Here is a 16260-nt window from a genome sequence, read left to right as displayed (position 1 = left end):
TCACTACTTAGCAGTCAGATGTCCGTATGCACAAAGGCACAGATCCCTAAACAAGACCATATCTGCAGATTAAACTTTTTTTTTTGTAGAAGCATTTTTAAAATTTGAACTAGCTTAGGATGGAACACCACGTTGCAAAAGACACAGGCGCAAGTGGAACGCAAAAAACATGGTGACATTCATTTTTAAGTAAATATAATGGGCGATATATTGCGTCACCACAAATTATTGAGGTCATGTACATATATTGTGCGATAAGTCGATATATTGATTATTGCGTCAGGCCTAAATCTGATGCTGTAAACCTCATCAATCCTCCCATTTATCTTTAGCCCGTGCGACGGCCCGATTCGCCCGACGACCGCCACATCATGGCCAAACACTCGGCCATCTACCCCGTGGAGGAGGAGCTTCAGGCCGTCCAGCGAATCGTGTCGCATTCTGAGCGCGCGCTCAAACTGGTGTCTGATTCGCTGCTGGAGAAGGAGGCGTGTGCTGCGGACGACGACGACGACGACGACGACGACGTGACGGACAAACAGTGAGGACTCCTATTAGCTAGCTTTCTGTTCATGCTATGGAATAGTAGTGGGAAGTGTAGATTTATGTGCTTCTTTTTGGACAGGTCGGAGTCTCAGGCTCGTGTTCTCAAAGGAGTCGTGCGCGTGGGAATCCTGGCTAAAGGTCTCCTCTTACGCGGCGACCGCAACGTTCAGCTCATCCTGTTAGCGACCAAGAAACCCACCGCCTCTCTATTGAGAACCGTTGCAGAGCAAATGCCCAAACAACTAGCGGTAAGCTTGTCTTTTTTTGTGACGTTGCTATGCATGGAAAATAAATGTTTATGTCGAAGCTGCTGAAAACTATTATTGACTTATAACCTGTTTATACTCGTATCTTTGCACTTGTGGTTTTAACACCTTATTTACCTTTGTTCTGGCTGTTACATGGATGGAAATGGCCCACATGAGAAATCACATGGTCCCGGGTGTCATGGCAAGATTATATATAGCAACATGTAGCTGGGTGTGTGGTTTTATGTTTAAGCTTGGCTGTCATAAGTGTGTATCTCACTGAGAAATGTCCAGGTCATATTTCACACTTGAATCAAAAGTAAAAAATAAAAAAAAAAACTTTTTTTGTTTTTGATTAAAAAAGTTCAAATGTATAATATTTCAATTTATTTAAACTTATTTATACTTGAAATTTAAATTTGTTATATTTTGCATAAAACAATTGAAGTGTATTTTTAAGCCCATTAAGTTATTTTTTAAATCTTTGATAATTAAAGCATCTCCTAAAATGCCATTACCGTAATGCTGCAAAAAACAAACAAAAAACAAAACAAAAAAACATTTCAGTTATTTTCATGAGGGTTTTAAAAAAAACTCATTACTGTAACATGCATGAAATTATATTAAAAAAATAATTTTTTTTATCACAGTTTAACAATCAAAATGGTTTTCAATTCAATTATTATATTAAATAAATTCTTCCGAAATTATTTTCATGACAATTAAACATATTTCCTAAAGTCTCATTAATGCAGCACAAAACCTCATTAAATTGAGGTTGTTGTGCATTGCGGTAATGACTCAGTGCATGGGGAAAATGTGCTAAGTGTCATGAAAATAATGTCAAATCTTAAAAATATACTTTACTTGATGCAATCAGTAACATACACATTTTTTTTTTTTTTTCACATTACAAGTAATGAGATTGAGATGGTTGTGCATTGCAGTAATGACTAATTGAGTAAGAAAAATGTGCTAAATGTCATTAAAATTGTCAAATCATCGTGATCTTAAAAATATACATAGTTTACTTGATGCAAAATATATTTTCCCCCCCTTTGATTTTTGGGATGAAATATGACCCAGACATGTTTCTGGTGGTTTATTGTGTGATCCACCCATATATAATTCAAAATAACTCTGAATAAATTAGCTTTTGACTTTACTCCTTCTGCTGCTGTTGTGGTCCGTGTATCTTTAACTGATCTTTAGTTCCACTGCCTGGTTACGACACCACAGAGAGAGACTGGGGCATTGCATTATATACCATTAACCCTGGCAATTATCCAGCCAAGACTTTGAGTGTGGCAATTACCACTGGGATTATAAGGGACAAATTAAGGCCCCTGTATTGACCCCCGCCGTCTCCTCTGTAGTAATGCAAAGTGTCCTTTTAACCGGCAGACCTTTTCTGAAGATCAGTATGAGGTGCAGGTACACCCTGAGGAAGCCAACATCGTCATTTTTTCAAGCAAGGAACCAAAAATGCAGGTCACCATCTCTCTTACCTCGCCAGTGATGCGCGAAGACCCCGTCCCCAACATGGAGAAAGGTTAGAGAACCCGTGCTTTCCCTCAGCAGCACTATGTGTTCCCTTGGTTCACAAAAAATACGGATATTTCCATACAGAATTGAATTTTCCATCAGTGAATTGGCTTTCCTGTTCATTTCTTCCCCCCCTCCTTCATTTTCTTTGTTTTTTTTTTCCTTTCGGTTCAGTCCATTATTTGCCCTTGTTCGGTTTTGCATTGCTTTTTGAAAGCGTTTTAAGGAATCAAAAACAGGATCTCTGACCTTTCTTTACCACTGTGGCGCAATATTGTACAAGTTGTGTTGTAAGATACATGAGCACTTTAAGATGAGAGAGATGTTTAACTTTTTTTCAGGCCAAGTTGTTCATGTGCATATAAATGAGGCGGTGATTGATGTAAAGTCTTGGGAGTGACAATCGCATTAATTTTTGCGTGTGTACAGAAAACAGTCGATCCTACATCACGTTTCTAACAATTAACGGTGGCTTAGTAACAATTTATTATTAAAAATGTATTAATTATTTTATTGTAATTATTGTAAGAATTCATTTCATTTTTATTTTAATTTTTATATTATATTCATTATTACACTTTTATTATTTTTAATAGTTAAAAAAACTGTTTCTCACTGTATTATAGTAAGTGTTGTTTATGCTCATTAAACTGCCGCTTGTAATTATTAATTACGTTAATTTGTCATAATTACGTTTCTGCATTCGCAACTAGTTGCTTTGGTTCATTTTTCTGTATGCTATGCAAATATTATGTCAATTTGCTTTTAAGTACCTGAATAAAAAAAAAAAAAAAGTAAATTCATTAATTTTCTTGGTTAAAAAATACAAATTGCTTGGTAAAAACAAGCTCTTTCTTAATGCAGAAATTCAGTTGTAAAATACGTTTGTCACTCCTGTACATAATCAAACAATGCGGCCACTTTAATATTTTGGGACTGAAAATGTACGAATAGTTTCACAATAGTTTGCGTGATAGCAGCAACATTTTGGTGTTTTGCGTCTATAAATAAGACAAAACCTAATCTACAGTTTTATTATTAGTATTTAACGTTGGAGAAAATGGATTTTATCATCCACCATGTGGCCTAAAACAATTTCATCCTCTCATCCTGAAGTTTCTGAACAGTGATCTCAAAAGCCTCTGAAATTCCGACTTGTAACCTGAGGTCGTTGTTGTTTTATTTTGTTAACGATATTCTATTTCTTTCAAACAACCAAAAAACCAAAGTGGTTCTCCACACTTGTCCTGTTTGGGTTTGTTAATCATGCATTAACAGACCGAAGCAGTAATATTTTCCATCTACATCTTTTGCATAACATTGCAACAGTTTTTTTAGGAACCTGGACGTGCGGAAAACCCCTCGTCTTGTGACGTTTCAGTGTTGTCACTTTGTTTTGCCGTGTGTTGTAATGATCACATTAACACAGCCTATTGCCACAAATCCCCTAAAAAAACTCTGTGTCATTTAATCAACAATAATTTTATATCAACAAGATCTACTTACTTTTTCTTACGATTGCTAAATCATTAAATACAATTGACAATGTTTCCTACATGTGCCCTTGCAGCCTCGGAGAAAGACCCTCCGGATGTTCTCGGCAGGACCAAGTGCCTTGAGTATTTAGCGGCTCTGCGACATGCTAAATGGTTTCAGGTAAAAAAAAAAGGGGCTTCGAAAGTTTACAATAACTAATTTAGGATACGTTTGAATTGTATTTAAAGGTTTAGTTTACCCAAAAATGAAAATTAGGCTGTGTTTTACTCACCCCTGAGGCATCCTAGGTGTATATTTCTGTATATATTGAAACTTTCTTCTTTGCATTGCTTCAGTCCAAAAGAAGTTAAATAAAAAGCCCCCATCCATAAAAAAAAAAAAAGTGTCTCACACGGCTCCGGGGGGTGAACATATTTAAATATTTAAAACGTAATAATCACTTTAATCTAGTTTGCGCTCACTGTTCTAAACGGAAGCAGCTCCGGGGTAATGACGTATGAGTTCGGTTTTGCGCGTGCGCCGCTCAGAAGTGACGATAGAGCTTGGAATAGCCAGGACAATTTTTAACAAATTTTATAACTCTGACTGGATTCGTCTGAAAGAAGAAAGTCATATACACCTAGGATGCCTCGGGGGTTAGTAAAACACAGCCTAATTTTCATTTTTGGGTGAACTAACCCTTTAATATTTTATGGCAGTAGACATGTTATCTGTAAGCTTGTGAAAAGTGTCGGAGAAGCTCCTTTGTAATTATATTTTGCTATGCTACAAGCAACTCATGATTTAACAGTTACATTGTTAAATTGTAACATTGTTACATTAGGCATAAAGTTAAAAAATCTTTCTGAAAACGTAGTAGCTATTCTACAAAGTTACTAGCGAAAAGTAGCTCGAATATAGTGAATTTTTTGAAGATTTGAAGAAGTATTATTTAAACACTAAATTGACTTGATAGCTAAAAAATCTTTATTGAGAAAACGTAATTTAGCTACCAACATGCTATTCACTTTCGCTTAAATCTGAATCATCCTCTATGTAAGTGTCGCTTCTATCAATGCAAGGGCTGACTTCATTCGTAGTTGAGTTTCTAAATGTGTCAGAACACAATTAGTAACGCAATACTAGTGCATCTTATTTTCAGTATTGCCACAAGGGGCACTATAGTGGTCATTAGCATAGACTTTTTTCTTCTTAGGTCAGTTTTCTCTTTCAGTACCAACCTTTGGAATGGAATATCGCAGAGCAAGTCAGCTAAGTTGATTGGCAAGTGGCTAGCATGTTAGCTAGCTAATTACTTGAATAATAAGTTGTAATTAAGCATGTGCAATGGAACTGTGTGTTCGCGTACTTCCGTAGAGTATGCTTTTGGTCTTAGACTCACGGTTGTTTAATTTTAGTAACATTTTAGCTTTAGCATTTTTCAGTTAGCATTTACAGTTTTTATTAACTGTTGCTCGCCGTGATTGTTGCGTATTGTGTTTTATCCACAGGCTTATGCTAACGGTCTTCAAGTCTTGCGTCATCATGTTATGCTTTACATAGCTACAGGAAATTATAGTAACGTAGTTGAGTTAGACATGCATAAAAAAATATTTCTGAAAAATGAGTTGCTGCTCTTCAAGCTACTAGCAAAAGGTAGCTAAATGTAGATAAATTTTTTAAGTATTATTTAAGCACTAAATTGACTTTAAAAAAATCGCTATTGGGAAACATACACGTAGCTAACCGACATGGTACTGACTTTTGCCTAAACCCCAATCATACCGTATACAAGTATTTATTGCTTCTATCAACACAAGTTCGATTTCTTTAATATGATTCTGTCAGAACGCATTGCTAGTGCATCTTATTTTCAGTATTGCCACAAGGGGTGCTCTAAAGGACATTAACGTGAACTTTTCTTCAGCGATTATTTTTCATTTTCAGGAGCAACTATTTGAAAAGAATATCGCAGAGCAAGTCTGTTTAGTTTATCGTCAACTGGTTAGCATGTTAGCTAGCTAACTATCTAAATTTGTAGTTAAGCGTGTACAATGGAACTGTGCACTTGCGAGTATGATTCTGGTCTTAGACTCAACCGTTGAATAATTTTAGTAGCATCAGCATTATCATTTAACATTTAAATTTGTGTTGTTAACTGAAGTGCTGCTGTTAGCTGTGATTGTTGCGTATTAATGAGTTTTGTCCACAGGCTCGGGCGAACGGTCTTCAGTCTTGCGTCATCATTATTCGGGTTCTGCGGGATCTGTGTCAGCGCATACCTACCTGGGGCAAGATGCCCGACTGGGTCAGTTAGCTTTGTTTGCTAACAGTGTTTTTTGCTTTAGCCAGTCATGATCATATTAACTAACTGGTTTGTGTTTTCTTTCGCAAAGGCCATGGAGCTGCTTGTGGAAAAAGCCATTAGCAGTGCATCAGGTCCACTCAGTCCTGGAGAAGCTCTACGGAGGGTCCTCGAATGCATCGCCACCGGGATTCTCCTGCCAGGTTAATATTTATATATTATAATTTATATACTATTATAGTTATTTTATTTTATTTTCAGTTTTGATTTTAATTTTTAATTCTAGTAATTTTGTTACGTGCTTTTGTAATTTTTATAAGTTTTTATTTTTCAAAATATTTTTATATAGCTTTAATTGATTTTTATTTCAGTTTTAGTAATTTTAGTACTTCATCTTAACTAACTTTAAGTTAGTTGCCAAGGCCACATTTCTAATTACTACTACACTTTAAACTTACTATAAGTTAGTTGCCACTTTTCTAATTAAGTTAAGTTTAGATCTTTCATCTAAATTTCATGTTTTAGTTTAAGCTTTATTTCCATTAACAAAAATGATTTCTAATAGTTTTAGTTAACAACGAGATACGACACAGCAATTTTGTTTTGTGCTTTTTTTTTCAGTTTTATTAGTTTTCAGTTCCCCAAACATTTCTATTCAGCTTTAATTTATTTTTATTTCAGTTTTAGTAATTTTAGTACTTCAGCTTAAAGTTATTTTATTTTAGATAGTTTCCATGGCAACATTTCAAATTTTTGCGTACTTTTTTTCATCTAATATTTAGATTTGATTTTATTTCAGCCTCATTGCAATGGAACCTGTTTTAGTTAACAATAACAATACTGGTGTAGGATTCAATAATTTTATGCGCTTTTGCCATTTTTATTAGACTTAGTTTTTAAATATTTCTGTTTAGATTTAATGTATTTTTATTTTTTTATTCTTAGTAATTTTAGTACTGACATTTTATAAAAACAATAAATGAAAATTGAAATGTTGCCTTGGCAACTAACTGAAATAAAATAAGTTAATCTAATATTTACTTTTTATTCTATTTAAGCTTTATTTTTTAATAGTTTGAGTTAAGAATAACAACACTGGAATAAGACGAAGCAATTTTGATATGTGCTTTTGTCATTTTATTATTTTTTGTTTTTCTAAATTTTTTATTTGGGTTTAATTTATTATTGTTTCACTTTTAATTTTAGTTCTTAAACTTATTTTATTTCAGTTAGTTGCCAAGGCAACATTTCTAAATTTCACTTGCGTTTCAAATTTTAAATGTAACATTTATATTTTGTTTTATTTCAGCTTTATTTCACTTAACAAAAACGATTTTTAATAGTTTTAGATTTAGTTAATAACACTGGGTGAGATGCAGTAGTTACCTTCTAACTATTAAAATACATCACAAATGCATCTTTCGCAAAACGTTTTGTAACCCGTGTGCACTTACATTTATATTATTTAACTGTCTGTCCTCCCCTCAGATGGTCCAGGTCTTCTTGACCCGTGTGAGAAAGGTCAAACGGACGCTCTGGGAAACATGTCGAAACAAGCTCGGGAGGACGTGACCTCTAGTGCCCAGGTACTAAACGAGGCTCGACTAGCCAACATTTCCATTTGCGTGATCCATGCTTATTCTGAAAGCGACGTGTCTTTGTTTTTCAGCACGCGCTACGACTGCTGGCTTTCCGTCAGATCCATAAAGTCCTCGGCATGGGCTCACTGCCGGTCTCAAAGGCCGGAGCTCGAAACCGCAAGAGACGGCGCGACGGCAGCGACACCGGCGAGGGAGAAACCGACGGAAAGAAGGATAAAAAAGACTATTCTCACGACCCTTGAGACGTCTGCCTAATCTACACAAGCTGTCATGTCTTTAGAAATGTATAAATATCACTCGAAGAGGAAAAAATACAACACTCGATGGTTCTGTTTTTCAAAAGGACAATAGATGGAAAAAACTTAGTCGTTCACCTTTTATGATGCAATACGTCTCTCTATTACATCTGAGCTGAAAATAAGCCGAAATGCTCCTGAAATGCAGCAGTCGCATCTCGTTTTCAGCGTATCAGATGATGACTGAACATCGCTGCCCATCAGCGACCGCCATATAATAAGTTACATCACATTAGCTCTATTAGGCACTTTGACATATTAATGGCACTTAATTAAAAGCAACATATTCACTAACTAACTCATACTGGTGAGTGAAATGAAACCTGAAAAATATGAAGAATATAGTTTGTTTGTTTGTTTTCATTTCATACAGCACTGGGTTAAGAAGACTACTAGTTTAATGTTTAACTATATTGTGTGTAAGGATTTCTTGTGGATTGATGTTTTATAATCTTGATCTCTAGTAAGTATATGCACATTAAACATTTTTTTGTGTGTATTTAAGGTGTTTTTTATTTTTGTTTTTTTCCCTTTATTTTAGTTGCCTTTTGGCTTTTTTAGCAGTTACTATAAGCGGTAAGAGGCGCTTTTTTTGTTGTTGTACCATTTTACACATTTTAAATAACTTAGCTTTTTTCCAGGCAAGGGGTTATGCAAAATTTACAAAGTTTTGAATGTGGGTTTTTATTTATTTATTGACTAATTTATTTTACGTTTTTGTACACTCACTTTTAAAATACTTTTTTTTTTAATTTTTTTATGAAATGTGACAACATTTCATATTATTATAATTTTTTTACTTTTTATCACCTTGTTTATTTTATTTAATTTTTTTGCAGTCAAGGTTTCATGGTGTGATTATTGTTGTTGTTGTTATTTAGCATTTAGCATAGATTGAGGATTTTCAACTTTTTTTAAAGTGCCAATTTAGTGTAATATTAATTTTTATATATTTTTCAATTCATATGCATTTAGGTTTTTGGGGACTTTTTTTTCACATTGAGTTTTTTTTTCTCTTCACCATTCACCATTTTTACCATTTAATATATATTTTTTTTGGCAGTGTGACTATTGAATTCATGTGTGTATTTGATTTTTTATAATGAATTTGGGCCATTTTGATTACCTTTAATCATATTTTAAAGTGGCTATGTGGCTTGATATTAATTATTGCTATTATTGAATTAATGTGCAATTTTTTTTTTTTAATTTTTAAATACTTTCTGGACCTTTTCTTTGTTTTTGGGGCCATTTATCACAATTTCAATCACCTCTGCAATGCCAAAAAAAAAATTTTTTTTTTTGGTTTTTTGGAATACATTTTTGGGGCTTTTTTTTCTCTTTAACATTTTTAGAAACCTAATTTAGATGAAGTACACCATTTTACACGGCTGTAACATGCTAAATCATCATGCCCGATCTTTTCTTGTGTGCTTTTAACCGCAGTCTCTCCATCAGGTTGAAGGTCTGAGGCTCTTCAGATGTTCGGTGCTCAATAAACCCATGGCCATGGTAAGCGAGACATTCTGATAAATATTAGTCGACGCCTCACTTCTGACTACTTACTCTATTATTATTATTATTATTATTATTATTATTATTACTCTGCTATTACTCCAGAAGAACTGGACGGCAGGAACTCAGTGCGTCGCCAAAAAGCAGCACTGCACACCTAAAGCGGGTGAAGTAGCGTATCACAAAGGCGACGTCTTGACTGTCGCCGGACCTGGAGCGGTAATTAAGCACTTTTCCTAAACCCATTCTCCCAAATAAAGTCACCAGAGGTTGACTAAAGTTTGTTTTCAGAGGAAAGGGGAATACAGAGCCCGACATAACACAACGGGAGAGGAAGGACTGATCTCGGGTTCGAACCTCAGAGAAAGGGAAGCCCTCCGAATAGACCCCAAATTAAGCCTGATGCCGTAAGTGAGCAGAAATCTGAAGTGATGAGGAACAAGCTCGCAGTCACTCCACAGAAGGACAGGATGTGGTTATTTTATGTCAGCAGAGCTTATTTAAGGCCTGATGTTGTCTACAATCTTCTCAGATGGTTTCACGGCAAAATATCGGGACCGCAAGCTGTCGGCAAACTCAAGCCCACGGAGGACGGGCTGTTCCTGGTGCGGGAGTCGGTTCGGCATCCCGGCGACTTCGTGCTGTGCGTCTGCTTCAGTGAGAAGGTCTTCCACTACCGAGTCATCTTCAGAGACAACAAACTGAGCATCGACAGCAAGCAGTTCTTCTACAACCTCATCGACATGATCGAGGTGCGTCCGGCGGCTAATTTGAGCGCGTTTCTTCATTTATCTCGGGTTTCCAGAGACACATCCGCGCTGTGGTTTTCGAGGGGAAAGGAGAACTGGGCCACTCGTTAGCGGTGAACATCAAATGGTTTTGACCAGTTTTGGGGGATTTTGAAGGGGAAATAGGTTAAAAGTTGGTTGTGTTGTGTGACATTCATTTTTAACAATGCCTTTTTCACATTTCGTATCGAGTTTTTTGGGTGGGCACTTTTACAGTTTTTCTTTCTTTTTCTTTTCTTTTTTTCTTTTTGGCAGTCAAGAGGTCATGTAGTGTGACATCTATTTTTTATTTGATGTATTGATTTTTTTTTTAGATAGATAGATATATTTTGAGGCTATTTTTGCTAAAAAAGTTTTTTGCTAAATATACCTATATATAATATTAATTAAATATAAACATTGATTTCATTTAAAATAAAAATAAATATAAAAATAAAAGGTATAACATTTTATTTTTTAAATTTAATTTAATTTTTGTTTATTTTTCTATCACATCTGAGCTTTTTTTAAGTGGCAGTGTGGTGTGAAAGTATTTTTTAAATATGATTTATTATTATTTATAATTATTATTTTTGATTTTTTTTTTTGCAATGCCTCTGTGATTTTTACATTAATTTATTACATTTTGAAACATGATTTAGATAAAGTATAGGAAATTCATCTCAACTCCCTCTTATAGACGTTGCATCACACTTTCTAACTGTAGCTGATGTTTTGAAGACTTTATTGGGAATTTAAAGGGGATTCGTTTTTAAACTCAAAACACATGTGGTTTGTAGATACGGCTGGTTTTGTGAATGCTGTGTTTGTTTTAGTTTCACAGCAGAAATCAAGGCGCCCTCGCTACGCTTCTGCTGAAGCCCAAGAAGAAGGAAGGCACGAAATCTGCCGAGACCAAGCTGTTGAAGTGTAAGTGTGACTTAAAAGAGGTCCAGAAATACCTGAGGATGGATTTCTAGGAGTGTAACACTGTAAATCTGGCTCTGTGTTCCAGCCGGCTGGCTTCTGGATCTGTCGATGCTGACGTTAGGAGAGGTCATCGGAGAGGGAGAGTTCGGTGGTATGCTTTCCTTCTGAATGTGTGACTCCTGTGGACTGTTATTGTAGTACCACTAGAGAGCAGCGTTTGAACGGAGCACTAGCTTACTGCTAAGTGCACACTGTATTTACAAATAATATGTAAAAAGTATATTATGCACAGTATGCTACATGTCACATGACCTCATTACATTGTGTTTAAATCAGTGAGTGGCGTTCAGTTAGCATTTTAGAAATAAATTATTTTATGCTGTTTTAAACCCATTTTTATCTTGGCAATCCAGTGCGTCATATATAAAATAAATAAATAAATAAATAATGTGGTTGATAGTACTTATAGTACATTTTTAAATTGATAAAAAAATAATGTAATATTCCATAAAAATATGAATGCATAAATTAAAATAAAATGTTATAAATATACTAATTATATATATGAATCAAATTAACGTAATACTAAAAAGTAGAAATATATATTATACATAAATATAAATACCTATACATTATATAAATTAAAAATTTATAAATAAATTAACAAATTAATACATTATTTAATTAATAATTAATTAAATTAATACATATATTCAATTAACTCGATTTAAAAATTAAATGCATGTAATATTATTAAAAAGCAATATAATTAAATAGCAATTAAATATATGTCATTATATATAAATATAAAATGTTAAATAAATTAAAACTGTTATGCATTTTTATGTATACTTCGTTCAGTTTAAATTATATGTAGCTATGTATAAATATGCAGGGTATGTTTAAAAACAAAAATGCATCACTATTTCTTAAAGGCTCCTCTCTTTCTATTCAAGCCTGTACTGTTCTGTAGAATATTTGAATTTTTGTATTTTAAGCGCTTCTCATGTTATTTGTCGTATTCCTCATTTGTAAGTTGTTTTGGATAAAAGCATCTACTAAACAAATAAATGTAAATTCTCCATAACTCCTGAGGTTATAGCATTAGAGATAATACATTGATTTAGATTGTTTTGATGATACTCATGATGTGCTACACATGATACAAATCAATTAGACTTGGTTGTTGTAAATGTAATAATGTATGTTGCAAAGTGGTTGCCGAGCAACACACAGAAGTAAACAAAGGTGTATGTTACTTTGTAGAGTAATTTACAACAGCTTCGAACGCGGCTCAGCCTCATCAAGGACCGGAACTCTCCGTTTTATAATAGATGTTTTATCTGTATGAATCTGACGGTTCTGCTAATATTTCAGCCGTGTTCGAGGGTGAATACGCAGGCCAGCGGGTCGCCGTTAAGAACATCAAATGTGACGTAACCGCTCAGGCCTTCCTGGAAGAGACGTCGGTCATGACGTGAGAGCATTTCCTCCTCCGTTACCTGCTCTGTGTCTTTATTACATATTCATAATGTCCTCTTCTCCAGAAATCTCCATCATAAGAATCTGGTGCGGTTATTAGGAGTGATTCTTCACAACGGACTTCACATCGTCACCGAGCTCATGACGAAGGTGCCGCTTTCAGAGGAATATCTGTCAGACACACTGAGTTTGATCACGTTTATTCATTGAGTTAATTGTGTGTCGTCGCAGGGGAACCTGGTGAATTTTCTTCGATCACGAGGACGTTTTGCGGTCAGTGCGACGCAGCTGCTGCGCTTTGCACTGTAAGAGCTCACATTTACAGTATTAAAGCCCTTCATTTTAATACAATAAATCAATGCAACATTAATTTAAATATAGAGGTGCATGTCATATTTAACTCCAAAATCTAAAGAAACGAGAAATTAAAATCAAGATTAAATTTAGTACATAACCAATTAAACCCATTTTCTCCTCAATTCTCTATTCTTCATTTATTACCAAAATGCAAATCCTGTTTAATAGTTATGATTATGTAAATTCATAATTTTTCATTATTTTGAATTTAATAAAAACTCAAGGAAAAATTCTAGACACATGCTTATTATTAATATAATACTATTTTGTGTGACGGTAATTAGAGTAACCTTATTTAAAAATATTTTATTTTTATTTAAATAAAAAGGATATATTTAATTAATTAATTAATTAATTTTATTTATTTATCATTTTGAATTACATTCATGATTTTATTTTTAAATAGGGTTATTAAATTTTTTTTTTTTTTTTATTGTTGTGGATTTAAGAATTTTAATTAAAAAAAACACACTTTATTTAATTTTTTTAATGTATTTAAGAATATTATTTTGTATTAAAGTAATGCAATTTTTTTATTTTTTAAAAAGACTATTTATTTTACTTTTACTTTATTGTTTATTCATTTATGTACGTATTATATTTATTGGTTTATGGTAATGGTATTGGTATTATCATAGTAAGAATAATTTTTTTTATTTAAGAAATAGGCTTCATTTTATTTTATTTATTAATATTATTTCGTGATGACAATTATTTTATTCTATTTATTTAAAAAGCTTCATTTATTATTATTATTATTATTATTATTATTATTATTATAAATTCCCCAATCATGTTTATGTGCGATAGTTTCATGTTGGCTCCTGAAAAATTTTGATTTTTAGAAAATTAAAAAACACACACACACACACAGACACACACACACACACACACACAAAAACATATTAGAAATTAGTTTTGAAATATTTGAGCATGTGTATCAGTCATGGAGGTTTTATTTCTGTTTTTCTCAGAGATGTTTGTGAAGGTATGGAGCATCTGGAGTCAAAGAAACTCCTGCACCGAGATCTCGCCGGACGCAACATCCTCGTGTCTGAAGACACCGTCGCCAAAGTCAGTGATTTCGGTCTGGCCAAGGTCAGTTCAACGGCAACCGACAACTCAAAGTTACCCATCAAGTGGACGGCGCCCGAAGCCTTGAAGAAGAAGGTGAGAGACACATGATGAGATCAGAGACGTTCATCACCTGAATTAGTTCAGACTCACCACCTGACATCTCTGTTCCTGCAGAAGTTCTCCGCTCAGTCAGACGTGTGGAGCTACGGAGTCCTGCTGTGGGAGATCTTCTCGTACGGCAGACAGCCGTATCCCAAAATGGTGCGTTCCTCTCTGTAAACTCATGCACTCATGCGTCCTCTTCCTGCGGGTGTGATGTTGTCTGCTGGTGTGTGTTGCAGTCGTTGAGTGAGGTGCGGGAGCTTGTGGATCAGGGTTACCGCATGGAGCCGCCGGACGGATGTCCTCCTGACGTCTACAGCATCATGTCGTCCTGCTGGGAGACGGAGCCCAAGAGGAGACCGTCCTTCCTCAAGCTCCGAGAGCGGCTGGAGAAAGAGCTCGGCAAACAGCACGCGGCCGCTTGAACTCATCTCTGCAGGCGCTCACCACGTGTGTATAAAGTACATCTAATTTATTATTCATCACACTTCATATTTATGTTTTTATTTCCGTTTCATGCGTTTTGGGTAGTTAATTAAAAATGAACATAATTGCACATGCTTTATTATCTGCTTCAGTCCTCAACGAGGTCCTGTAAAGAAAGAGACTTTCTGCTCACGTTGTACATGCAATTCAGAAATGTATTTATTGTAACAACAGTAATAAATGGATTTTCTACAGGAAGTCTTCTATATCCTAATCACTTTCTTTTTACATTGATGAAACGTCCCGTTTATCTGGGATTAGCACACGTATCTGCTCGTTTTGTGCTGTAATTGTCCAGAAATATGGCCAGCGACTCAAAGCTTAATAAATCGAGACCACAACGTCACAAAGACTTGATGGTTTAGGACTCTTTTCCTGCCAGACAGGAAGAAACCACCCAGAGCACCTCAGCAAGAGGCTAAACATCATTTCCCAAAGGTTCATGGGATTTATTTTCATTGCATTGATTTGCTCAATCCATCCGTCGTCAGTGAACGATGCCATTAGATTGGTGTTTATCTGTCACCCATGAGACCGTCAGCAGATTGAATTTCTCATCTTTATTCTGATTTATGAGTCCTCAAATAGGATGATGTGTAATTCCTCGAGATGATTTTAAAGCACTGAGGAGCAGATGTGGTCGTTTATGTGCGGGAAATCTCAAATCTCTGCTCATAAATTCAAATTCAGCTCATTCCTGGTCATGTTTGGGGGGGTTGCGCGGTGGTTTCTTCCCGTACCTATATTACTCAATATATTTTATACATGTATGCATTTTTTGTTGTTGTTTTGCATTTTTATTTATTATTTATTATCAAAATAAATACAAATGTGAATTTGGGAGAAAATGTGCTTAATAGTAATCAAAATAATGTCATACCAATGACTACAATTATAATTAGCATAAAGAAAATCAAAATGTAAATTTTTTGCATGTACAATTAAACATTTTTGTTTAATTGCAAATGCAAATATTATATAATAGTACAGTATTTGGAATTTAAAACAAGAAAAATGTCCAGACACATGGTTATTATTATAATTTTATATTTTATTTTACGGTAATGAGATTTATTTTGTTTTAAAAAAATTAACAGGCTTTAGTTTCTTTTTTTCCCCTTCTTGATTTTAGGCTGAAACATGACCCATTATTCCTGACAGGTTTCTCACAAATGCTGAAATTCATAATTGCACATGCTTTATTATCTGCTTCAGTCCTCAACGAGGTCCTGTAAAGAAAGAGACTTTCTGCTCACGTTGTACATGCAATTCAGAAATGTATTTATTGTAACAACAGTAATAAATGGATTTTCTACAGGAAGTCTTCTATATCCTAATCACTTTCTTTTTACATTGATGAAACGTCCCGTTTATCTGGGATTAGCACACGTATCTGCTCGTTTTGTGCTGTAATTGTCCAGAAATATGGCCAGCGACTCAAAGCTTAATAAATCGAGACCACAACGTCACAAAGACTTGATGGTTTAGGACTCTTTTCCTGCCAGACAGGAAGAAACCACCCAGAGC

General features: G+C 34.6%; 2 protein-coding genes across 8 annotated transcripts in view; both read left to right on the top strand.

Moving 5' to 3' along the window:
• The window catches only part of zfr2 (zinc finger RNA binding protein 2), a 41472-nt gene extending 33181 nt beyond the window's left edge, over positions 1-8291 (top strand). For all 5 annotated transcript variants that reach the window (XM_016555834.1, XM_016555833.1, XM_016555832.1 and 2 more), the window contains 8 exons: positions 333-541; positions 626-794; positions 2199-2346; positions 3910-3995; positions 6028-6123; positions 6212-6323; positions 7609-7706; positions 7790-8291. In XM_016555834.1, coding sequence (XP_016411320.1) covers positions 333-541; positions 626-794; positions 2199-2346; positions 3910-3995; positions 6028-6123; positions 6212-6323; positions 7609-7706; positions 7790-7963 — 1092 coding nt within the window. In that variant the 3' untranslated portion in view covers positions 7964-8291. The remainder of the gene's footprint in view (positions 1-332; positions 542-625; positions 795-2198; positions 2347-3909; positions 3996-6027; positions 6124-6211; positions 6324-7608; positions 7707-7789) is intronic.
• Positions 8292-8295: 4 nt separating this feature from the next.
• Positions 8296-14756, top strand: LOC107742798 (megakaryocyte-associated tyrosine-protein kinase). 3 transcript variants are annotated; one of them, XM_016555838.1, is made up of 14 exons: positions 8296-8324; positions 8559-8593; positions 9464-9529; positions 9638-9751; positions 9824-9939; positions 10065-10284; positions 11136-11229; positions 11315-11380; positions 12607-12706; positions 12777-12861; positions 12943-13016; positions 14043-14238; positions 14320-14406; positions 14487-14756. In XM_016555838.1, exons 3-14 carry the CDS (start codon positions 9521-9523, stop codon positions 14670-14672), a joined length of 1347 nt encoding a protein of 448 aa, XP_016411324.1. In that variant the 5' UTR covers positions 8296-8324; positions 8559-8593; positions 9464-9520; the 3' UTR covers positions 14673-14756. The 3 variants fall into 3 exon arrangements, with proteins under 3 accessions (XP_016411324.1, XP_016411326.1, XP_016411325.1); XM_016555840.1 differs by lacking the exon at positions 8559-8593 and having other exon boundaries at positions 9476-9529; XM_016555839.1 differs by lacking the exon at positions 8559-8593.
• The last annotated feature ends 1504 nt before the right edge of the window (positions 14757-16260 follow it).

The sequence above is a fragment of the Sinocyclocheilus rhinocerous genome, unplaced genomic scaffold (genome assembly GCF_001515625.1).
Source record: "Sinocyclocheilus rhinocerous isolate Xijiao unplaced genomic scaffold, SAMN03320098_v1.1 scaffold1879, whole genome shotgun sequence".
Taxonomy (NCBI): Eukaryota; Metazoa; Chordata; class Actinopteri; order Cypriniformes; family Cyprinidae; genus Sinocyclocheilus; species Sinocyclocheilus rhinocerous.
The sequence above is the reverse complement of the archived record's forward strand: the minus strand, read 5'-3'. Positions and strand labels throughout refer to the sequence as shown.

Coding starts and splice junctions, on each gene's coding strand:
- LOC107742798 (XM_016555840.1), top strand. Junction 9,940..10,064: donor CCCAAATTAAGCCTGATGCC/GTAAGTGAGCAG, acceptor CAATCTTCTCAG/ATGGTTTCACGGCAAAATAT. Junction 12,862..12,942: donor TCACCGAGCTCATGACGAAG/GTGCCGCTTTCA, acceptor GTGTCGTCGCAG/GGGAACCTGGTGAATTTTCT.